The sequence below is a fragment of the Callionymus lyra genome, chromosome 11 (assembly GCF_982586985.1).
Source record: "Callionymus lyra chromosome 11, fCalLyr1.hap1.1, whole genome shotgun sequence".
NCBI lineage: Eukaryota > Metazoa > Chordata > Actinopteri > Syngnathiformes > Callionymidae > Callionymus > Callionymus lyra.
This window is the reverse complement of record NC_141828.1, coordinates 24,506,091-24,532,297: the sequence shown is the minus strand read 5'-3', so window position 1 is coordinate 24,532,297 and position 26,207 is coordinate 24,506,091. Positions and strand designations below refer to the sequence as shown.

The 26,207-nt window shown below is 39.0% G+C and overlaps 1 protein-coding gene across 1 annotated transcript in view; it reads right to left on the bottom strand.

Annotated features, from left to right (window-relative positions):
- Window positions 1–26,207, bottom strand: part of marchf8 (membrane-associated ring finger (C3HC4) 8) — a 52,087-nt gene that overhangs the window by 2,983 nt on the left and 22,897 nt on the right. The window contains exons 3-8 of the mRNA XM_087802841.1: window positions 14,870–14,920; window positions 10,772–10,851; window positions 9,088–9,918; window positions 3,167–3,347; window positions 2,212–2,347; window positions 250–264 (exon numbers count right to left, since the gene is read on the bottom strand). Coding sequence (XP_087658967.1) covers window positions 250–264; window positions 2,212–2,347; window positions 3,167–3,347; window positions 9,088–9,918; window positions 10,772–10,851; window positions 14,870–14,920 — 1,294 coding nt within the window. The remainder of the gene's footprint in view (window positions 1–249; window positions 265–2,211; window positions 2,348–3,166; window positions 3,348–9,087; window positions 9,919–10,771; window positions 10,852–14,869; window positions 14,921–26,207) is intronic.

Sequence of the window (26,207 nt, the reverse complement as noted above, 5' to 3'; positions counted from 1 at the left end):
GCAAACGTTGTTCATGAGACAAGAGTCACAAATCTGGTGGAGCTCTACTGCCCCCTGCTGTCCAATTTAGATCATTGCTATCTACTCTAAAATATTGTATATAGTGTGATTATTGTGGAAATAATTGAAAAATATATTTGTATTAATTAGTGTGTGTGTGTCATTCAATGCATATTTTGTGAATGTGTGTATGAATGACAGGGGGTGACAACAACACGGGGGGGGGGGGTTTAAAGGTGAAAAGTTTACCTGGGATTCTTCCAGCTGCATGAGTAGAGAAAGTGTAAGAGTCACGTGATCACAAAAGTCATCATCACAAAACTATCACACATCACATGATCATCATCGCAAACGACTCAACAAGAGAAAAGATCGAAATCTAGACAGACAAGAGATGCGGTCGCCATGGCGACTGAACGCGACGAGTATGAATCATCAGGTGAGGCACAGCTTGTGCTTCCATCTGGACCACGTCTCAGTGGCAGCAGAGGACAAGAGAGAGAGACGGAGCTCTGGTTTACATCATCTGTCCATTAATCTTCTGACTCTCCAGGCAGACGCTCTCCAGAGACGCCAACGAACTACAAGCTACTGGAGCCTAAATTAAATGCATTTTCATTTTTTCATTATTTTAATTTTTACCACAGTTATTTAATGGGTGATGTTTTTAATAAAAGTGTATAAAATAAAATTATTTGAATTTCTTAATTTACAATTAACATGCATACATTTAGAGCTTTTGTTCATTTACGTGTTGCTATTTAACTTCTGGCCACTAGGTGGCTAAAGAAACAATAGAATCCTACGAGATACCGTTGATGACTGAGGACAAGAGGACACAGAGGACTCCAGCAGCTTTTAAAACTGATGATTGGGACATATTTTGGTTTAAAAACAAATTAAAGCAGTTACGACTTCGTCAAGTGTCTGTTAATTCTGCAACACCAGAGTCAAGTACTCGACAATACTACAAATATATCCTTGTTCCTATAGTATCACTGTTGACCCTGTATCGTGATACAAATTGTGTCGTCTGATTTTTGCCAAAACTCACACCTATTGAAAAGGTTCAGCCTGAGGGGAACAAGTGATTTTCCACCATTTGTTCAAACATCACAACATTTCTTTTAGAACTATATACGTCTCTCATGCAAATAAATGTCAGAGATTATTGACGTCTTCCTACACCTCCGCAAATTCACTATAAAGTGATTCCTCGCTTTTCTCCTGAGGAGGTACAGGCTGGTGTCAGCCGAGAGGATTGCGAAGCTGCAGTTCTTCCACCTGCTGGGAGGTTGATTATCTCCATCTGCTCGTCCTCTGTGCTGCCAAGTGACGCCACTAATATCAACATTACTACGACTCCCGCACTTGTTCTTGAGGCTGTCGACTCTACGCTCGCCTGTTGGAATATTTTAGCAGTATATTTAACACGCTCTCCTGGTGAAGAGGAAAATGGACTTCCACTCACAACTCTCAAACCTTCTTGTTCAGAGTCCACCCTCTGAAGGTCTCACCAGGGAGGCCACAACAACGGAAGCTGCATTTAAACCAGCTTCGTCTCGTCTTCAAGCTCTCGTTTCATTAAGGATGCGTCCAAGAAGGGTCTAGAAATCTTGTATCTGGACCACAGAACACACAGGTAGTGATGCTGAATGGAGGGAATGGGAAGGTCCATTTTCTCTTTCTATTAGGGGATTGGTGTCGTTTAGATCAGCGTTTTTTTTATTATTATGCGGGCTGTGGCCCCATAGAGGGCCGCTGGAGGGCGCTAGAGGTCCTCAATCACCATGTATAATTGAACAAATCGCATTGTAACAGACAGTCTGTCATCGCTGTATTACGGTTGCTAAATTAAACTTGTGGCAGGTCTTTACAATGAGATTCAGGATATGAGATTTATTCTATTCATCAGATTTAATCTATATATAATTTATAAATAATAAAAAAAATATTTTGGTATGTGATATGAGCTCCTTGGTGGAAGTATGCATTGCCTAGGTGCACTTTCCAGTTTAATATATAATCTTTGAGACCAAATGTCACAATTTAGGTGAGCATCAGATGATAAGTAATAAGTAAATCCCGGCCAGGAAATAATTTGTCCGGAATTAATCAAGTGAAAAATTATTTTGTTATGAAGTCACATTCGTGAGGAACAAAAAAAAAACCCTGCTTCTAATCCCCGTCCGACTGTGTGGTGCTGCTGACCGTGTTTGATTTCATCCGCCGTCCTGTCGATGAGCACGTAGAGAGACCAGACGACGCAGGTGATGGCGATGATGTGGAAGGTGACGGAGCACATGATCTTTCTTCTCTCGCTGGCCGTCATTTGTAACTTCTCCCACTGCAGCGAGACACAGAGCAGACAGCGGGGAGTCATGAGGACACAAAATCGAAAGCTGCTGTCTAACACCTGCTGTGATACATTCATAGGGCGCGTGTGCCTGCGAAATACACACAGTATCTTTAACACATATGTCCATTTAAACAAATTTCTCTCTATATTTTTATCTATTTCAGTCCATTTCTTTATGTCGAATCTTTTTTATTACACAAGAAGTGCAAGAGTCATTTATCTTCTGACACATTTCATTGTTAACACAAAAGCCTTTTGACATATGATAGATAATAATTGATTATCGTGACATGAAAACTATCATTCTATTATATACCAAACTGTCTTCGCTGTAAAGGTCTAAAAGCTTTGTGTGACATGACATCCCGCGGCTCTTAATTCATTTGCTTATGTTCTTACGTAGACGAACAGAGGACGTCATTTTTGTTGTCCAACGTCCAATGTGTAAGTAATAAAGATCATCACATCGAATGTTATCATTTATATAGTGTCTAGGACTATGTGACCCAGGGACCTGACAACAAATGTGTTTGAGGTATCCCTTGTGTTGTCTCTGAGTCAAGGTGAATGACGGCTGCCATAAATACATGCAGTGGTGGAGGTCACACATTTGTTTTCGGGCCTTTGGGTCACCTTGACCCTGAGATAACACAAAGGTTGATCAAATATCACAAAAAAAACAAAAAACGCTTAAAACTCACAGTGAAACCACAGAAAATCATTAAACCACAAAATATAAATCAAATTTGGATCAAAAATGGTCTCTTGTTTGAGACTCCTTCACCCAGACATGCGGTTCAGTCGTACCTTGCGCAGAGGTTTGAGTTTGGTCTCCATGATGAACTCGTACTTGCAGAGCTCGCAGCATCGAGTGTCGGAGCTCTTGATCCACTGCTGCAGACATGCCTGGTGGACGAAGCGAAGGCTCCCCGTGCAGTGACACGGCGTGATCAGAGGACTCTCGTCATCGCCCTCGCAGTGACAGATCCTGCCAGAGACAAGAGACGGCGGTGAGCAACATCCAGACCGTTGAGACGGGATGAAGGGATGAGGGAGGGGAAGCGTTAGTTGACTAGAGGAAACTACACAACCTCTCGTCAGTCAAGCGGAAGTTTGAAGCAAGTGTAGCTCTTAGAAAAAACAAAGGCATCATACGTGCACAACAGACATAAATAATCAATAGTGTGTGAGAGGGAGTTCAAACCACTCAGCACTCACGCCTGGACTTACTCAGACAAGTCAGTCTGACTTCCTGTCAGGAGTGTCGTGGAGGAAATGATGTCACTTTTTTGTCGTGATTACACGTTACCGGTTCACCAGTCAAGTGATGGACGCTCCATGAGTCACATCCTATTTGACAGCTGATGTCACTCATACATGTACAGGTCTGTGACGCCACGAGTCAGAACTACTTAAAGCCAACAACGGTCACAACGTCTTCTACTTCCACCTGGTGCTCATTGGATTCTGACGACAAAACAATTTACAGAAGTTTTTCGCATCAAAATAAGGTTAATCTGTTGGGGGGTCTAAAGTTAGTGGAGAGTCAAAATGATGGATCAAAGAGTCAGAATTAAACCTATATATAACGTATAAAAATATATAGAAATATATCAGAATACTGAGGTTAAAAGTGGATACATTTTAACATTTCAAATGTTGAATTTTCTTTTATTGAAATGTTCGTGTTTAGAATTGAATCTTTTTAAAATATTTTTTTTTAATATTTTTTAAATTTCAAATCAATAATTGCTAATTCCTATACTGAAAGGTTGATTTTTTTTCCATTAATTAATTGAATAACATTGATCTTTTTTAATTAATGCATTTTTACACACAGTTTGGTATTCTTATTCACTAGTAGTAATAAATGTGTAGCCTTTTAAATTCAATATAACATTTTCGGTATTACAGTGCCACCAGACAAAGGTACTTTCAACAACATGATGAATTCACACTCCAGTGCTTCTATGTATCAGTGTCGTCAGAGTATTGAATGGTTAAATTTAACAGTTGCCTTTTTTAAGCGTTTCTTTTATGAATAATTTAATTGAACAATTTGTATGTTTTTATGTAAGGTTTAATAGTTTTTTTGTATTTATTTACGTTCTAGTTTTTTTTCTTTCAAATAACTTAAATTAAAAATGAACATCACCTAGAGTTTTTACTCTCATATATATACACCGATAATAAAAACAAAACAAATTCATAGTATTTTAAATGAATATAAAAATGTTGGTATAATAGTGTCACCAGAGAATAACAAAAAAGTACGGAGCTTCTAGTTCAAACTTTCAGCCAATCAGCGACAAGCAGACAGTCATGTGACTTTATAGAAGCAAAAGGTGAGATTCCAAAAAGAATGTTAAATTTAATTCATTATTTTTAATGCTTTAGAAAATTTAAAAAAAATTAAATCAAAGTTTCAATAATTTAATCCAAGCACTCAATATTCTGATATTCTTCCAATAAAATTGAATTGGATGTCTTTGGTTCCTCCATCTTAAACTGGAGATCATATACAAGAGAGTGCTGGATTGTTGAACCATAGGCACCACTCAAGAGAACTGATGGTCGGCCTCATCACTAAAGGTGAACAATAATTTCATCAAACACAAGGACTCTTGAGAAGACGTTTCATATACGAGACGACATGATGGACAAATGTGGAGCAAAGAACAACAGAAGTAAACAAGAGCAGATATAGCAGGTGAAAATGATTTAAATAATTAATTTAAGTAATCGCACTAATTCAATAAGTATCCATTAACCTTTGCCTGCTGAGCAACCATCAGGTGCTGGTGAAAGTCCAAAGAGGACTTCAGAGATTGCGGTGATCCGAGCTCACGAGTAGAAACACACGGCGCCGTCACGTGTAGCGAGGCAGGCGTACGGGATAATGACCATTTACAGACTTAAAGGATCTGGATGAGTTGTTTTAAGCTGCACGAACAAAGGTGGGTTAAAATAGGAAATGTCCCTAAAAGAAGATGACGTAAATGAAGGGCTGCAAGAGAGGAGAACTATGAAAGTAGATCAGTGCCCTCAGAATATTGAATGGTTGGATTTGATTTATTTTTTAAAGTTGGAACTTTGTTTTATTTGTTGCATTATTGTAGGATTAAATGTTTTTCTTTCAGGATTTAATACTTTTCTCATAATGAAATTAAATAACTTATATATTTTAAAGTTTTATTTTTTGTTTTATTTTAATAATTTAATTTCCTAAAAATTTCAACATGAATTAACAATTTTTTATTTTTTTTATTTTACAAATGGAGTTTCAAATTCTAATTCCAAAATATTTTTCTAAATTCCTGTTGAATATATTTTAATTTGCAGTCCTAGTCACAGGCCGACTTTTGACAGTATTAGGCTAAATATATATTAATTATCTCCGTGATTTTCCTTCCTAACGGAAAACTTACACCAAATTCCTTCAACATCAGTTGCATTCTTTTTGAAAGCGTATAATTGTTGACATCAACACAAACATCTTTATATGTCACCATATCAACATAAACAACAGCCACATTCTGACACTTTTAAACATCATAATAAACTACAAATATAGAACTATTTTGAGGAGAACGTGTCGACATTTCAACAAAAAAAAGTTGGAAATGATCAGCGTGACATGACAGTCCTGACCTTTAGTATCTTATCGTGCCGGAACATTGTGTGTTCGTTGTCACCGTCACACAAAGTTCTGCTGCTCCAGCACTGACTACACAATCAAATCTGCAGACACTTTAAATCATGTGAGGCGACCCAGTGCGGCTCTGTTTCCAATCATTCTAATTCCGTTCCAGTCTCATCCGGTTCCATTTCTCCAAGACAAGATAAAGGCCAGTCAGTCGTTTCGTCGTCAGCCTAGAGAGACGCAGGATCTCTTTCTTCCTCTTCATCCTACCGGAGAGTAAAGTTCCACCTTCTTCCAAAAGAAGTAAAACCCACATTTTGTTATCTTTTAAGAGGTTCAAGTACTTCTGGCTCAGACTAAAGTTCACATCTTAAAATCAATGTCAAGAAACATGATCCTCAGCACTGATCCTGTTAGTGGTCAAGACAAAATAAAACATAAGGATAGAGGATGCCCTGGGCGGACCCAAGATACACTGTTTATTTCCCCAGAGGAGGATTATAACAAAGTTTTTTATCTAGAAAAGAAACTCAGGGGTGTGAGAAAATATCGATACAATTAAATATCGCAGGTTTTTTTTCACAATACTGTATTGAATTCAACCATAACAAAATTCAACAGATATTTTTTCAAATTAATTTTTGTCTTTCAAAGAATATTACATTTTCATCACAAGTATTTAAATATATAAACTTGGTAAAATAAAAAAATAAAAATCATGTAATATGTATTCACGTCGTTTGTTCATTTTTGTGTCGCAATTAAACTTTCCTACGTCTTCAGTAGCAAAAGGAACAATGAAATTCCACAAGATTCTGGCGATGACTGAGGACGAGAGGATACAGTGGACTCCAGCAGCTTTAAAAGCTGATGATTGGACATATTTTGGTTTGAAAACAAATGAAAGCAGTTACGACTTCATCAAGAGTCATGTGGTCTGTAAATTCTGCAACACCAGAGTCAAGTACTCAATAATACTACAAATACAACCATGTTACTTAAGTATCACGATTTATGGTATTGTTGCCCCTGTATTGTGATACATACATTTTGCAAGGATCTTGCCAATAGACAGCCCTACGTGACTTTTGACTGTTTGCAAAGAGAGACCGTCTGTGTGTCAAAATTCAAGCATATTAATTTTACATTTTTAGCCCGAAGTGGACGGTTAGAACCAAACTAATGAGCCGACTGAACAAACAACAGGTCAGACAAGGTTCTTCTGCCACACTTCACACCACCTGACAGGCAGTCGTGTGTCTCTGTGAACACAAAAGCGTGTCTGTGCGGCGCCTGCCTGAATCCAATAATCTACCTGCTGATCTCTGGTCCTCACTTCGGCAGTTCTAAGCACTCGGGTTTCTCCATCAGCCCTTTTGCTGACGTGAACCGATCTAATCTGGACTGAAACGGCACACACTGACCGCACACTTACGTAAAAGTCTTTAGAAACATTGTCACGTCAGATGTTTGGACTGTGAAAAATGATGCTCTTGATCACTACAAGACATTGCGAAGAGTCTATTCATTCTCAGAATACAAATTAAATCCATGTCTAAGTGGGAGTGAAGTGAGGGACACCTTTGAAAGATAACCTGTCGAGAGCTTCTCTGGAAGGAACTAGGCTACTGTCAGAACAACCCGGCCTTTCCTGCAGAGAGCTGAACTTAAAAATGAACCAGGACACTAGCAAGATAACAAGTGATAAGGAAGGTGAACATCATCCACCTGACCTCGTGTGAAAACAACTGTATACCCACCTCCATCATCACTGTGTGCTACAAAACCAATCTGGATGATTAGAGTAGAGAACCAGAGCTTTGTGCTCGTATAACAATCATTACGGTAGATGGAGACACAATAGCCAAACACATAGCAGGAAACATTATTATCATGAGTCAACAAAAACAACCAAATGATTGGGGAAAATATACCATTTAAACAGTCACTGAAAGCAGAAAAAGAAAAACTTAAGACTCTGAAAGTGTTTATTATTTATTTAGAAAGTGAGTTTTAAATGAGAAAACTATCATTTAAGGAATACTGGTTTCAGTTTACCCGCACATTGACTTAAAGCAGCAGAAACTGAAAAGTAGACGTCCAGGAGTGAAGTGTGTTACCTGAAAACTTTTAAATAGTAGGAATACATTTCAGTTATCCTTGTTATTTTGGAACAATTTTTATGTTAATAAGCTTACAAAAGCATATATTCATACATATGTATTTATTGTAGTTGGGGTGTAAGACATTATACAAAAATATCTTAATATTTCTTTTTCATGATATGTATCAATATTCAACCATATTATATCCATTTTCTTTTTAAAAATAGATTTTTTAACATGTAAATATTAACAGAATATCTTCAGTTTTGTGTTGCAATAAACTCCTGGACAGTAAATGGCATCAGTCAGTGCAAGATTATGGCCATGACCGAGGACGAGAGGATACAGTTGATTTTTAAAGCTGATGTTTGGACACATTTCTATTCTCAAAACAAATTAAAGAGTCATGTGGTCTGTAAACTCTGCAAGACGAGAGTCAAGTACTCGTCAATACTACAAATATATCCTTGTTCCTACAGTATATCATGTACAGTATAACAATATATCATATGGTTGTCTATGTGTCGTGATGCGTATAACATCGCCAGATTCTTGATAATACATAACTCTACGTGTAAGTATCCGTTTGTGTTGAATGAAAGTTCTTCTACACAAGATTAAAAGTCTTTATGCTTAAATTTATTTGTCATCCTTAAACCATTTGAGCACAAACCTGGAGCGAGAAAAAGCATAGTGAAGGCAGACTGAGGGGGAAATGAAAAAGCATGAAGAGTGATGTTCTAGACTGGGGTTGGATAAGGACTCAGACGCTGCCGGGGAGGGGATGGTGTGTGTGTGCGCCTGGTAACTAATAGCAACATTAAAAAAGGTATTTCAAGGACGAATGTTTTCAGGCTTCAACTGGGCACTAAAGGTTTCTCCTCTACTTAACATCACTCTTGGGTTTACTGCCACCAAACAGCACATCGGGGTCTCTAAGAAGTGATGAAGTGGATTAGACTTCCTAGACGGCCACGCACCTGCACCAGTCTCCAGACAGGGAATATGGGGACAACGGCCCATTTTTCTCAGACATAGGGGACTGGCAGCAATCCAGGTCATTGTCTTCTTCCATGTAACACAAGGGGGCGATAATAGGGCGAGTCCGTGGCACGGCTTTTGAAGTTTCTACTTGCTCTAATTCTTTAGGACTGCTGTGGTGGGCAAACGCCTCTTCATCGGGTGCCAGGTCTTCCAAGACAGCACTGGTAGATTTGGAGATGTGAAGTTGTGACATGAAGCTGCCCAGCTCAGAGGCCTGCAGGCTCGCCGAGGTGGAGGACCGGGAGAAGGGGAGGAGGAGGCGGAGGAAGTTTGAAGAGGGGTGAGGTTGGAGGTATGGTTTGGAGGAGGGGACGGGAGGCGGCCGGGAAGATATCTGGGATGGCGAGGAGCTGCTATGAGAGACGGCCATGATGTACTTGTGGTCGTCGGTGAAAGAGGGGACGAGGTGAGTGGAGGCGGCGTGGTGGTTTGTGGGGGGCACTAGTTTTCCATTGATCGGTACTGGTTCCGACTCCAGCTCTCCCTCAGAGCAGGTCCGGTCGATAAAGTGAAGACCCCGGCAAAGACTGTCCATGCGTTGTCCCACATCGTTCAATGAAGCGGACAACTTGAGCGACCCGTTCTGCTGGATGTGGACCCCGGAGGGTCGCAGCAGGGAGAGCCAGTCACATTTCATCTGTTTAGGGGTGAGGGGCATGTCCGGGCAGAGGGCTGTCACGGCAAGACCCTGAGACCCCTGGGAGGTTTTTCCATTAGAGGTCAATAGAACCACAGTTGAATGTTTCGAGGTGTCCTGATCCTGATAACTAGTGTGTTTTTTAGATTTGATAAGGAGCATGGAGATAAAAAGACCAAATGAAGGGATGCAGAAAAGAAAGAGAGAAAATAAAATGAAAGGTTGCTTCAAACGATGAGGAGAAAAAAGTTTACATATCCTGGTATGACAAAGTTAAGGGTTAAAAATCAAAGTTAATAATCTTTTCATAAGATTATTTTAGAATCAGAAAATGTTAATTAACAGTATTTTAAAAACAACATATTTCCGTGATGTATATAAATCTGGAAAAATAATGAATTAAATGAAAGAAATAATAAAATAAAATAAATTGAAATAAAATAAGTTAATCAGACATTACATTTGAAATAAAAATTGAATTTTCTAAAAATTGAATATACTTTTAAAAAACAAATATAAAATGTACATTATTTCAACAATTTCCTTTCCTAATATGTTTTTAATGAAAATGTGTAACAACTACTACAGAGAAAGAAGAAAAGATTTTTAAGCTCAATGCGTTTTGAAGATTTTTCCAGAACTCAAAAAGAAAAGAAACTACCCATTAATATATATAATAATGCTAGCTGGACCTGGTGTGATATAGCAACGCTTCTATAGCCTCAATTTGCCTTATAAACTGATGTTTTTGTTAATTTTACATTTTTTGTTTTCCTCATCCAAGCAGATCTTATTAATGGGTATTTAAGCTGCAGCTAACAATTACTAGCTAGCTTTGGCGAACAAGCAAACATGGATTTAGCTCGAATGCCGTAGTTTTTATTTCCATAGCTCTGGGTGAAATTCCATCTTTAAAAGCTTAATGTCTTAAATGCTAACACGACAAGTTTCTGTCTGTAGATCAAATTTTCAAGGGACCATACCTGCAGATGTCCTGGCTGGAAGGAGACACTGACGTCCTGGAGAAGCTGCACGGAGCGTTGACCGAGGTGGGACTTCCTGCCTGAGAAGGAGGCATCAAAAGTGCATCAGAGGACAGTCGGCGTGTCATTTGAGTGACAGTCCAATCAACAGAGAATGACTCATGTGTCTGAGGTGAGATATGTTGTGACGTGTGACGATGACATAAACTGACTAAACCGTAGAGATAAACCCCCCAAAATGCACGTTTGAAGCAATATAAAGTAAATTTGGAACTAAATTAAACCAGTTAATTCTTTCACAGAGATTATTATTGTCTTTTTCACATGTCACACGTTAAGCATGAAAGAAATGCATCTTTTGACCCTTTGAACTTTCACATGTTTTTAACAATAAATGTTATAAAGCTAAATCTTCACTTGAGCAACTGACTAGGTAGCAATATGTAAAATGATCTAAAAATCTATCAAAATTGTAAATAACTATAAGATTATAGCGTTACAAGAATTGTTGTCGGAATAATCAGAACTTCGGTGAGCATCAACTCAATAATCTGATATACCAGAGACAGACTTCCAAGTGTTCAGTATTCCCTCTGTGCCTGGTGTAAAACCTAAACCGGCTGATGACCCCACAGAAGGCACTTTTCAAACATAAAACTAATTACCTATTGATGTAAACTCCCGCTGAGGGGTCATTCACCGCTCAGGGCTGATCACTAATCCATAGAAACGTCGATGTTCAGTCGTGCCCTTCAGCAAGTTTGTCTTTTTCCTTTTGAACATCTGCGCACAAAAATGCCTCACAGCTGACGCTCCTTTTAAAAAAAGCGATTGCTTGAGCAGCATCAAAGGAGTCGTTGTCTGAGAAAGTCTGACCTCCCGTGGACTGAAGCTTTGCCAAGAGAGCGCAGCAACATGGAACGTTACCTCAAGTACAGATTTCAACCTTATATCGAGATATTCTGACACTGAATGAGCTAAAGATGCTCTTTTATTTATAAAATCCAGAATCTTTAAGAAATTGATTTTTTTTTTTAAATCTACAATTAACTCGCCATTAACTTCCGCTATATGGCAGCAGTCGTTATGTCCTCTGTAGCTAAAAGAACAATAAATCCTGCAAGATCTTGGTGACAACTGAGGGCGAGAGGATACAATAGACTCCAGCAGCTTTTAAAGCTGATGTTTGGACATATTTTGTTTTTAAAAGAAAAATGAAAGCAGCTACAACTTCATCAAGAGTCATGTGGTCTGTAAATTCTGCAACACCAGAGTCAAGTACTCGACAATACTACAAATATATCCTTGTTACTACAGTATCGCAATATATCCTAACTGTGCCACTGTATCTTGATTTGAATGTAATGCCTTGTTCTTACCAATATAAAGCTCAAGTTGCTAGGGAACACTCAGTAGAGTACTTAGCTAGTGGCTACATTACATTGTTTACCACAATATAAAATCATGGAGGTTGTTTAATTCATTTGTATGCTTTGTTGGTGAAAGTATGTGTTATCTTAGTGCTTTTAAAGTATTAGTAAAATGGTTGAATAAAGGATAAAAAAACAAAAATACGTATTTCATGACTTAGAATCTACTTTGAAATCCAAGCGTGCCGGGTTAAAAAAACAGTTTGACACCAGGTCAATGTCCAGCAGTCTGTCTACTGACAGCAAAACTGCCGCAGCAGGAACTGTGAGCGGCGCCAGATGTTTGGCAGACGATCAGCTCCAGCCCTCGGAGTGGCGGGATGTTGCGATTTTTTTCTGTCTTTCTGAGCTCGGTAATGCTTTAATTCCTGCCCAAACGACGTAGGAGGCATCGCTCTACTCCCTGGCACTGAAGCGGCTCCAGCTAAGCCTCCTGACCTCGCGGAGCAGCGACTCCGGTCGGGCGGCCGTCGGCCCACGCCCAGCGGTCAGATCAAGCTCTCAGAGAGCCTTTTGTATATTCAAGGCTGACCGTTCTGGCATCCATGGGAGAAATTTGTATTTGCTCTCAATACTATCTTTCAGCTAAAACGTAGTAAACAGCTCGATAAAAGACATTTGCAGAATAAAAGAATCAATTGAGGGATAAACAAATGTTCAGGCTCGATATAATGACTTTCACAGACTCTCAAGTAAAATATACGAAGACCAAACACCTGAATCTCTCAGGGCGATAAACACTGTGATGAAAGCAATATAACCTTTATGAAAACAGTTGCCCTTTGGCCAAACGCGGCAGCAAACCTCGCTATTATTGTATTTAGTATTTCTTCTCTGCGGCTGGTGTGATGACAAGAAATCCAGCAGGTGCCATAACAGCCATTCTTAACTTCTCATAGAACCGAAATCATCTCTGCAACTTTGGCACAAACTTGGTTTTGTCAAGATTAAAACTTAACTTCCAGACAAAAAGAGAATCGATGAAACCCGCTTTTCTCGAATGTGGACATTAGCGATGGATTGAAGCCTTCATTGATGACCATGTCCCCGCAGACTTGGTTTGACATCAGCATTCCTACTGAACCCATGCTACAGTTACTTCTGTGAAATGTATATTCCTTGGCCAAAGCGCAGTTGACCTTGTGGTTTTGTATATCGTCTTTGTTTTTGCACACAGTACTACATATTTAAATATTGTATCAAGCTGCAGTCAGGAAGTCAAATCTCCTCGTCTTTCTTACATGTGATTGATTTAAACAACAAATAAACTTCAACACAACCTTAACTTAGTGGTAGGTACCCACCCTACTTACGGTGCCAAAAAGTAGTGATGGTTGTTGGCTGATTGGTCGCCACAATACTTAATATATATTATTATTATATTCAATATTTAAATTCTTCTTCTATTGTGCCATCTCAAAAGTGATCGACAGATGTGATTGGTTGGCTGGGCGGCAAAGCATTATAGGAGCTGTTGAGAGGGCTGGTACCTCATATGCATTGGTCAGTTTGCTGATTCAAATAAGTTGTTAAATAAATGTTTATAGAAGTGAAAAATTTAGAAGGGGGGGGGGGGGGGGGGGGTTCAGAATGTATTCATTTTTGGTAAACTAGATTCCCAACACAAGTGACTTTTTGTCCTACCATACCGTAACAGGCTGTGCTATTTAACACACTTGGAGGTCCGAGGTAAAGGTTTCGGCAAAAAATCTTTTAACAGTAGAGAACTGAGGCTTTGTGTTCGTCTGTAGTCGTCTTTGGGGGTGTATCTCCAGACCTAGTATCTCCACTTAACACATTGAGTTGGAAGTGCACAAAAAAACTCAACTCAACCCGACCCGAAAACCCTCCAAACTGCTTTGTTACAATTGCACCCCAAGTAGTGCTGTCCTATTTTGGGGGACTCCAGAACAAGCTGTTTTTTTATTATACATATTTAACATGTTGTTTATTGTTATGTGTTGTATCAGAGGTTATTTCAATATTTTGTTTGTTAATAAGTATATTTATTTTGAATGTAGAGCTCTTTTTTGAATCCTTGTGGTATTGAAAATAGTATCGAATATATTCCTAAGTATTGGTATCATGTTCAACATTTTTGTGATAACCCTATGAAAAACACATCTCACCAATGTGCTGAATCAGCAGGTAACCTGGGCTGGTTTCTCTCCAACATGATGGTCACGTGAAGGGTCTTGTTTTTGGACTAAACGTTACTTAAACAAGCCTCTTGATGCAACAAATGTTACTTGTGTGCGGCCCAGTGTCTAATGGCTCACAGGCCAGTATCACCTGGTATAACCTAGCCTTGGGTTTGAGGACTTCAGGTACCACGAGACCCATCTAACACTTGCGTCTAATACATGTGTACAAATGGGGTGAGTTTGTTTGTGGACTGCCTGGCTCACGGGTCAAATGCGAGTGCTGGATCTGCCTCGTGCAGATGAAGTGACTCTGTTTTAGCACAACTAAATGGTTTATCCTCTTAAGAGGCTCAGGAGGGCAGGGACTGAAACACCCAAGTGAGACTTAATGGACCGCTGGGCGAGGAGTGGAAGGAACTACAATTAAGCGAAGGAAGAGAGTCGGTCCTCGCTCTGCAGTCACATCTAATAACAACACTCTCTCAGTCTTGACAGAAAGAGTCGGATATATTTCATCGACTCACCTTTGAGATATTGCTGGATCGACTTGCCGAGTGACCCAACGGCTTTTCATTCTGTACAAGAGAGAAAAGACATAAATTAGTGAGTCATCCGCATAAACGCAAAGACAACCACTCAATATATGATCTGATAAAAAGACTGAAGATTAACGAAGGGAAACCTTTCTTTGCACAAAGACTTAAAGGGCTGAAGTTTAGATCTAAGACCGTTTTTCTCTGATAGTTTGATACCCAGAGTCAGACAATGTTCATTTATGTAATGCCGAGTTCAAATAGTGTTCCACGATATTCCAAACTCCAACAAATCGCCGCAGGGTCGAGAAAATGTTCTTAAAAACCAGAAAACTTTTAACTCGAGCTGGATTTTTGAAGTGTAATCAGTTGACTGTCTGGTGTTGCTTGTTTCAGCTGAAACCTCATTGGTTAAACTGTACATGCTTGATCGGTTGGAACAAAAACCTGCACCACGCTGGCTTTTTTGAGGTCCAGTTTGGAGACCCCTGTTTAGAATATCTGGAAGCTTGAAGAAATCTTCTACTGATGGACTCAAAAAGACTCAGTCCCAGAAAGACGTAAGTGTCGTTACACAGGACATATCTGAAAATGTACCTCAGACTAGTACATGAATTATAAATATTTAAGAACATCGCAAATATATTTTGACCCTGTTATTAAAAAGAGTTATTATTATTTTATATTATATATAGTTATTAAAAGACACTTAAAAACATTAAAATACCTCCATACTACTCGTCTGTAATGTCCATCTTGTGTTGAAGCCTCAACATGAGTAATTGTTCAGAAAAAGATGTTATAAGTCATTTTTAGCTTGTTTGTAGCAGAAGCTAAAAGGCTTACATGCTACAGAGACAGGAGACATATTTTGGGCAAGCTCCCAATGTAGACTTAATTTTTTCCCGAAACATATTCTACTGGAGGAATTGTCTTTTTTGAATAAAGATGAAGATGACTGAGCTCCAGTCGCTTCATTAAAATGTACAAACATTTTTGTCTACAACTCTAAAAAGGAACGGATTACTCTGAAAATAATCACTTAGTCGACATGAGGGTGAGTAGAAAATGAATGAAGATTGAATTTTTAGTGAACGATAACTTAAATTCCATCATTCAACAGAAGGACATCTGGAAAATGGAAGGATGTTCATCTTGTTTCCCCATTTTCACAAACAATTCAAAATAACAAACACAAACGTATACCTTCATCAATGAGCTAATTTCCCTAGAAGAAGACCAGCAAACTAAACTACCAGGTTATAAATAGATCAAGTGTAGCAACCATGAAACAACATAATATTTGTCACTCTTTTAGTGAGTGTTATTTCTGGAGTTGTGTTTTGTTAGTTCAAACCCTGAGGCATGTGAGCAGCATTGAACGAAAATACCTCAGAACCTCTCCTCAATCCAGAGGGAACTCCAGAACACAACCAAAAATATAATCTGTCCCATTATCAACACTTTCTTAAAATGTAACCCAACGTTCAAAACCATTACTCACTCTAGGATAAAGGTTCTGGATGCATTTCAGCATGATTGTCAACCAGAATTGGGAAGAATACCTAGTGGGAATGCGGCACACGTGGAGAAGACCTTGTTCATGACTGAGGGAGGGATGGACCGAGGGGAAATTTGAATGGATGGACAGAAGGATTGGTGAAGAGTTTCATGTCTTAAGGAAAGACTTTGTTGTCTCTACAGGTGAAGGAAGAGCTGAGCCAAAGCTCATGGATACTGACAGTTGTCCAGGGAACATCTAGCTTTTCTTGCTGGTCAAAGTTTCTTGTAAAAGTGTATAGAAGTGAACGTGGGATCGGAAAGAAACCAGACAAGTCGCGAACTAAACATGTAATTTTCATTCTTTGAGGATCAAATGATCGTAATTTCTGTGTTTGACCTTCTTCTTCTTCAAACCAAATTTACTTCAATATTACTTTCACTTATTTTCAACATCCATAATCTCTGTTCCTTAATTTATCTTAAATTAAAGATAATTAATCATTAATCTACTCTCTGAAAACCATCAGGCAGGCCACATAAAAATGACCCGGTCCAAGAGTATGACACATATGTTCTACATAAAGTAGCTGGAACCAGAGCAAACTAGTTTCAATCCAGACTTCCACGTGTTAAAACAACCGAACAGAAGTATTTTTCAAAGAGAATAAACCAAATGACATTTAGCCAACGGCTATTGCAAAAAACGGCCAAACATTTGATTAACTATTTTGGTCATGATTTACGCTTTGACAATCGGACATTAAGGGCCTCCGGGTCCCGTTTAACATTCAGTCGTGCATGAGCCTGACAGGCAGGATTTGTTCGTCCTGCTGCGCTCGCCTGCACAGCGCGGTTAAGAGGTTGTGTTGTGCCTCATCACAAAATGAGAACATTAAAGACACAAACACACTTACAGACTTTTGAAAGCTGCTGCGCCGTCAACACATCACCATGACCGGTTGCCATGGCAGCAGAGGACTTCGTGCCACTACTCTGTGTTCTTTCATTTCTGCCATCGTTTCTTCACACACACGTAAACCAACAACAACGTGGCGCGAAATGAAAAAGTCAGTGAGCTGTGGCACTTTAGTATCATTTCCCTGTTGGAAATAAATATCAATATCACTTGTTTTGAAATGAAAGTGTAACAGTGTCACCTGAATATTGGATTGTTGAATTGAACATTTAATGGTGAAGCTTTATTTTTTGTTTTGAAATATCTTTGTTGTTTATTAAGCGTTAACTTGGTTTAATAGTTCCACCAGACAATACCAAAAGATTACACTAGATCGATCTTTAAGTCAATCATGTTACTCGCAGACGATCACTTGACTGATAACAATTATTATAATTTCAGTGGCATTAAATAACTAAATGTTTTAACATGAAGAAGAAATGATTACATTGATTTACTTCTATACTGAATCTTCATCAGTAATCTAACATATACGGCTCATAAACAGTAGTTGAGAATCTTGTTTTCCTAAAATGGGATCGAAATGCATCAAAAGGAAATCAGTTCAAAGAGTTTCTCGTGGTCTGAAAGATAAGTTCCTTTTCCCAAAAAGTTCAATCATGAAATCTAACAAGTCGATATCTGCTTAAATCCATCCGAGGGTAAAAATCTGTTCAGGTGAACGAGCAAATCTTAAAAGGATCTTTTCAAGTCGGCACCAATTACAGCAGCGACAGAACAGAGAGCATCTAAACTGTGGTCCAACAACAACTTCAGAGTTCTGTCCCATCTCATGTGGAATTCTGATGAAGAAGTGTCTCTGGTTTCTTCCCCCTGCCCCTCTGAGGGTCAGTCAGGACTCTGATAACCTTCAGAACAAAGTTGGAAGACGCTCGAGGGACAATAACAGAGGGTCGTGTTCAGAACGAGTGCTCAGTCTTTCAGGTCTGCAGCTCTGCACTGGGGCCCACGGGGAGAAGGGCTCAGCTGTCAGAAAAGGGAATAAAAAAAATCTTGAAACAAAAAGTTAGAAAGAAGGTGTCTTTCTTGTCCCACCATCTGTGCCACGAGCACTGACAACGATTCAGACCATGACCTACAACCTCTTCAACAAAAAGACTTTCCATCACTCAAGAAAAAACGTGGTGCTTTCGATGTTTCAAACAGTTTTTCCTTGTTTTTGTTCCCGATAGAAAATTCTCAGGAAAACACAAAAATCGCCATCAAGAGACTCAGTGGAGACATCTAGAAGTCACTTCAGTAAAACATCCATCTGTCTGGAGCAGATAAAGTAATCTAGTAATATGTTGATGAGGCCTCATGAAACAGCCGATGAGGTATCATGATACAGTGTCTTCATTGTGAAAGGTCAGAGAGGTGAGATGTTTGAAATTAGGGGTCTAGGAACATATCGATACACTTAATTATTCCAATGTTTTTTACAATAATATATCGATATATATGCATCTTTTCTCATTCACAAGGAACATGAAAATATTCACAGCGCTTATTCCTTTTTGTGTTACAATTAAACTTTCATCTAAGCCAAATGAACATTGAAAAACCCATGGGATCATGGCGATGACTGAGGACGAGAGGATACAGTGGACTCCAGCAGCTTTTAAAGCTGATGTTTGGACATATTTTGGTTTCAAAACAAATGAAAGCAGTTACGACTTCGTCAAGAGTCGTGTGGTCTGTAAATTCTGCAAGTATTCGACAATACAACAAATATACCCTTGTTACTACAGTATCACAATATATTGTATCGTTAACCCTGTACCGTGATACATATAGTATTGTCCGAATTCTTGAGAATACACAAGGAGAATCATTGTTTAGGAGTTAAGTACTAAGTGATTGTTCATTCCTTACCATAAAAACTCCTCTAGTATCATCTGACCCTGACGTCTTATCAACACGTGGGTTGTTTCGTCTCTCACTTGAGACTTTCAGGGTTTATTTTGAAGATAGAATTTCTTGATTCACTTTGGGGATCATTCACAAGAAAAAAAAAAACACATTGAAACATTTTCTCAACCCAAAGCTACACAACACGGGTCTTCCATCAAAAGCAGATGGATATATTCCTCTGACATTTTTCTATGAAGCTGGTTGCCACTGTCCACTGCAGATCTAAAATAGTTTCATTAGTTCCTTCAGACGTCTCAGGGATGAAGTACTTCTCAAATCTCTCATTGTCTTTATTACACAGAAACATGTCGGTACAAAAGGACATTTTCTTTGTCAGCAGTCGCTCACATCTCGCAACAACATGCTGACGTCATGATATTTTCCTCCTGTCCAACCAGCAGGAATGACCATAGTGGACAGAAGTGGCAGTAAATGGCCTTGAAACAGCATCTCTCATCTGTGACCAACACTACGAATAGAGCAGCTTTTATCTGTCATTTCACAACTAAAGTGCCGCGACGTGTTCATTTTCCTCACCGTCACGTTTGTACACATTTCCATCAATGAGAGGGAAAAGCTGTATTTATAATTCTACATTATATTCACACTGTTCATCATCAATCCTTCATCCACACATCCATCCAACTAGCCATCATCAACACATCCATCCTTCATCCACACATCCATCCTTCATCCTCACATCAATCCTTCATCCTCACATCAATCCTTCATCCTCACATTCATCCATCATCCTCACATCCATCCATCATCCTCACATCCATCCATCATCCTCACATTCGTCCATCATCCTCACATTCATCCATCATCCTCACATCCATCCATGAGCCACACATTCATCCTTCATCCATCCATCATCAACACATTGATCTATCCATCCATCCATCCATCATCCACACATTCATTCATTAATTCCCATATCCATCCATCCATCTATCCATCCAATCATCCATCTATCAGCAGACACATCCATGCATCCGTTTATCTCTCCATCCATCCTTCCACACATTCATGCAGCCTAATGTTTGAGTTGATGAAAGTGAAAACAAGGAATATTGAGTCTCTGAGCCCCTGTGGCTCTTAAACAGGCAGTGAAGTGCAGTAGGAGCAGAAAAACACCCTACAGACACTGTTTGAACCACAAATCTGCTGTTTTTGCATCCATTTGTCTGAAACCAAGTCTCAGTATGTAGCCATCCTTCATCCCTCTTTCGTCCATCATCTCTCTTCATCTGTGGAATAATTGCATCAGCGTGTTTAAACAGGATGCAGGAGGGGAAGATTTACACTCAGAGTTGACCTCAGTCCACCAGAGACTCGAACCAGACTCTGCTGTGACGGTTTCATTCTCTCATTGCTGTACGTCCGGTCGAGCACTTTGACAAACTTTCTCTCAAATTGATGAATTTTGTGAAGCACAACGGAAAATTGATGCGAGAGCAGAGCCTTTTCTAATGAGCTGCTACTGTGTAATCCTCCTGATATAATCCCTCCATCACACACTTGTTCCGCCAGGAAAGAAAGACTCTTCAGACAGGGAGGAGACTCGGAACGTAAAACTTAAGATTTAAACCTTAAACGCAGACGAGTAAACAGTCACGAGCAGGAGCAGCATGAAGCAAGAAAACTTCTTCTTCTACTTCTTCATTGCTTCAAGCACTTAACAGCTGCTTACAGTCGCATTACGCTGCAGCTTCGCCTGGGAATATAAAAACATTTGGAAGAACCATTTTTGTGGCACTTTAGTTTGGAGCTGGAATACTAATGACACACACACACAAATACACACCAGCGCACACACACAGACACACACAAAAGTGCACACACGTCTTCTAGTGCTGAAGTATAAAACCTCCCATGAGGAAAACGAGTCAAGTTTTCCTTTTTTTTTGCCTTCAGACTCTTTCTCACATCCTCTATCTTTTTAGGCTGACGTATGACATCCTTCTCCTCCTTTTCCATCGGTCCATCCATCCACACATCCATCCATCCATCCATCCATCCACAAATCTATCAAATCTTTCATTAACTAATCCATCCATCTATCCACACATTCATCCATCCGCTAATCTAATTGTACATTCATCCATCCATCCATCCATAAAACCATTCATTAACAAACCTATCCATCCACACAATCATCCATTCATACATCCATCTATCTGTTCATCAACAAATCTATATATCCACACATCCACCCACACAGCCATCCATCCATATCTTTATCCAACCATCCATCCACACATCCATCTATCCACCACTCAGCTGCAGATTTGATTGGTCGATAATAATGCTAAACTGAGGACAAGACGCGAACAGATTTGAGACAATTTCAGCAAAGACAAAATTGTTTGGAAAAGAATAATGATTTCATCAGAATTAAAAAAAACAAATAAAACTGAAGTGTTTAACTAAGGGAAAAATGCCAAGTATTCATTTGTTATGAATTAAAGAAAATAGTTATCAATTTAAAAAAATATTAAGACTTCTCTCCATGTTAATAAAAATTAAAGTCAAGTAAAAAATGGATCGTCTTAGTCAGTCAAGCCCTTCAACCATTTCCTTTATTGGGCGTCCATCCAAGTTAATATTTGCTTTATTAATTTGCCTTTTTTGTTGTCAATTATTGCTTTTGCTGTCATTATTTTTGCTCTAATGTATGTCCTGTTTATTTATTTAGTGACAGTTGATGAGACTTCATGAAACAGCTGTCATGATAGTGTTTTTGTAGATGGCTCTCTGTTCAAATTTTATGCAAGGTTTTATTGAATTAGAAGTACAGAGAGACACTGTGTCATGATACCGGCTGTTTCATGAGGCTTCAATAACACATCACTAGCTCTGCACAACAAATTCACACCATCAAGTATTTCCACAATGAGTGTTTTTACGTTGTCATTCAGACATTTTACTAAATTAAACATATGATAGTGTGATGTGTTGATCTCATGAAACAGCTCACGAAGTATGAAACACAAATAGATGACACAATTAAGTGCCATCTAGTGGCCTTTCAAAATGAAGACACTGTATCACAATACTTCATCAACTGCTTCATGAAGCCTCATCAACCCATCGGTAGCAGTGAACCACTAATTCAATGATCATTTTTAAAGAGAGCGCCACCTACTGCGGTGAAAAAAAAATGGTGACACCATTAAGTGTTTCATGAAACCTCATCAAGACATCAGTACTGTTCGACCCCCATCCATCTTTAGACATGTAGCATCCAGAACAACAAGACAAAGTGGGTCAGAAGCTAGCTAGCAAACATCAACACATCAACAGTGTTCATGCAGAGATGCTGAATCACAGACATGGCCAGAGGAACTCGCTGATGAGTCTGGACGTTATCGCGTCTGTCCTCCACACAAACAACTCTTTCATCTCCGGCTACTGCAGCAGAAGCTCCCAGTCATCACCACGGAGACAGCAGGCCTCACCATAACAACCGCCGAATGGAAACTATGATGAGGCTCATTTTCCTTTTATCATCATCATCATCATCATCCATGTTGATGCTCCTCCGAGGTATATTTTCAAATCTTCACACACAGTACGATGACAGCAAACAAAAGGCAGAAGAATGAAAAGAAAGAAGTCGATGTACCTGAATCTTCATTTTCCAACAAGAATTCATGATGGATCCTGATGCCACCTCACCCTTCCTCCCCCTCACACACTCGCCCCTCACACGGACAATGGATCCTGAGGGATGTTACATGACCCTCAGCAGATCCTCGAGGTGATCCACCGGAGAGAGACTCAGCCTCGGAAAACACGGAAGTGGAGGCGCACCAATAATGACAGCGGTCGCTGAGGCAGCACGGCGGAAACAAAGAGAGAAAGGATACTGAGGGAGCGAGAGAGTGTGGCGGCGGAGGAGGGGGAGAGTAAGCAGCTGCCCTACATTTCCACACAAACACAGAACCAAAGCCGCTGCACTTGTCGGGCCCAGTCCCTCTCAATCACACACACAATCCGGTGCTGTAATCCCATTGGCCGGCCACCTCTTCCTCCAGCTGATCTTGATGAGTCGTGGGGGGGAGGGGCGGTCCGTTTGTTGAATCATTCATAAGTGGGAGCAGGCGTCCTTTAAATAGCCCCCCCTCAGCTCCCAGATTAACCCTGAGGTACCCTCCCTCAACCCGAGTCTTAATCCGGTCCACCTTCACACAAACACACGTCCAAACAGTCACACGTCCAACAACAACGACGACCTGCCAATGACGAGCGGCTTTACTGGAGCGCTCGGCCAATCACAGGAGTCGTCCAGATGAGTCAAGGGCAGCAAGAACCCCAACATCCAGATCAGTTTCTCTATACACAACTGATCTTCACTGAAGTGTGTATGTGGACCACTAGAAGTAGATTATACAAGTATATCAGTGTCATCAGAATATTGAATGGTTCAATTTAACATTTCAAATATTGAAAAAAACCAAAACATTTCAAGTTTTTGACTTTTTAAAAAAGAATTAAATTGAATTATATATATATTGAAAGGTTGAAATAGTTTTTATATAATAAATGAATACAAAAATAAATGTATATTAGAAGGTTGAAGTACTTCAATAATTGAATGTAATACTTTCTACATTGAAAGGTTGAATTTGTTTTTCTTAATTTAATTAATTATTTTCTATATTGAAAGGTTGAAAAAGTTTTTATTTAATAAATGAATACAAAAACAAATGTATATTATAAGGTTGAAGTACTTCAATAATTAAATGAAATACTTTCTACATTGAAAGGTTGAATTTGTTTTTCTTAATTTAATTAATTATTTTCTATATTGAAAGGTTGAATTCGTTTTTATTTAATTACATTCTTTTTATTGAAAGGTTGAAAATTATTTTTAGTGGACCATTGAATTTATAAATTGAAAGGTTAAATGTGTAAATGCATTAAAAATTGCATTTAAAAAATAAATGTCCTAAATGAATACATTTTTCACACAGAGTTTGATATTCTAATTCCAATCATCAAAAATATAAAAAAGGATCGGTATAAAAGTGCAGATGCATGAATCCACATAATGTTTATCAATCAGACAAAACATTCACACAAACATATTTTAAACATGGAAGACAAACGCATCTAAAGAAGCTTTAATATGACATTTCAAAATGTGCCATAAGTTGTGAGGCTCAGATAAGTTAAGATGAGAGGCTTGTGAAGATGCAGCGACTGACAGAGATAACTGGACTCATCACCAACTCAAGACACGTTCGTCACTGGTGGGTTCATGTCTGACTGAAGACGCTCGGAAGTTCAGGGGAAATTGAAAATTAGATCGACATAGACATGGGATGATGAATCACTCAGAGAAAGACGGACGTCAATGAGGGAAAAAAACTCTTGTACTCAAGGCCTGCGGGCCAAATCTGGCCCACAGAATCATTTTATGTGGCCCTCAGGAAGGTTGTCGCAAAATCAAAGTAGATAGATGGTCATTTTATTTTTGGTAACTCACTATTGCCAACATTTTATAGCACTTTCGTTCACCGGGCGTACAATTTTAGAATTACCAAATTGTACAAACGGGGAGAATGAAAATGTATCTTTTTTTTTCCTTCATCAATCCAGTTCCTTAACCAAAAAACGTGTGTCTTTTGTTTTGAGTGTCTAGGGAAAGATAATCAGCAAAAATCGGTATTAGCTTGGAGGAATCAGCAATTGGTATGAGCCGCAAAAATGCAAATTGTTGAACCCCTTATCAATAATCAATGAATATGTCATCATATCGACATGAAAACATAAAACGACTTGTCGGCCAGATCATCAGACTCTTTAAACTTTGAGGGTGAATTAAAAGTGTCTTCTGAAGGGAATGATCTGAGCTCTCAAGAGTTCTTAGTGAAGCTAATTCAATGTTCTCCTGATGATAATCCTATTATAAATGATTGTCTCTGCACCACACGAGACACATTATGAACACTTCCTGTTGATTTGGAGAGAGTTCACTTGTGATGCAGGAGGTTTGTTGATCAGAATTGTCCGCTGTGAAACTTTCATCAGGAATTCTGTGGCGAGACATGCCCGAGGTCACAAACCTCCTCTGCATAAAACTATTCTGCTTCCAGTCTGACCTGCAGCACGACGCTCCTCTCTTTTGACCTTCATCCCTGGATTCAGATCTGCTGATCAAAGTCCAACAACTCTCCCCAAACTACTGTTGATATTTAAGTCTGGCGTATCTTCCGGACCAACACGTACCGCAGCAGCGATTTGCATTTCAAGGCAGCTCATCTCACACTCCCACGTCAGCGCGCTTCTGAAAATGACATTTGCATTTTGACTGTCTGGAAATAGCCGGGATTCAAATTAAAATAACAGCAGAGGAAACTGAAGGATGAAAAAGGTTCGGATCCTTAATATGTTTCAAAATGACCAGATGAGTTTGAGTTTAACGACCGGACACTTTATGGTCCAGAGGAGAACTTTAATCTTCTTCTCATGATCAGACTGAAGCAGAACATTTAAAGTCTGACACACGACGGATTTTCTCTTTGACGTCTCATCTTCAAAGCAGGCAAACGCTCTCTTTACTTCACCGCCCCCTGCTGGCATCATCATGCACTCTTGCACACACCATTTTCTAAACTTATGAGTTGACATTTATCATCTTTTTTTTTTTCTTTTGATTTAAAAAGGTTGTTGCCTTGAAGAACAACATCGAGGAATCTTGAAAATGAATGATTTTATTATACACATAGAGCTATATCTTCTAGTTCCAAAAATACTTTTGCATAATTTCTAAATTTGTCATTTTCCTACCCGTAGCCTTTTAATTTCACTGTTAAATGTTTTTATATTCAACATTTTTTTATATTCTTGAATTCCTTTTTTAATAAAAAAAAAAGGAAAAGAAAAACAACCTTCCAATATAGACATTATTAAATTCAATTATTAAAAAAAAAACGATTGAAAAAACTA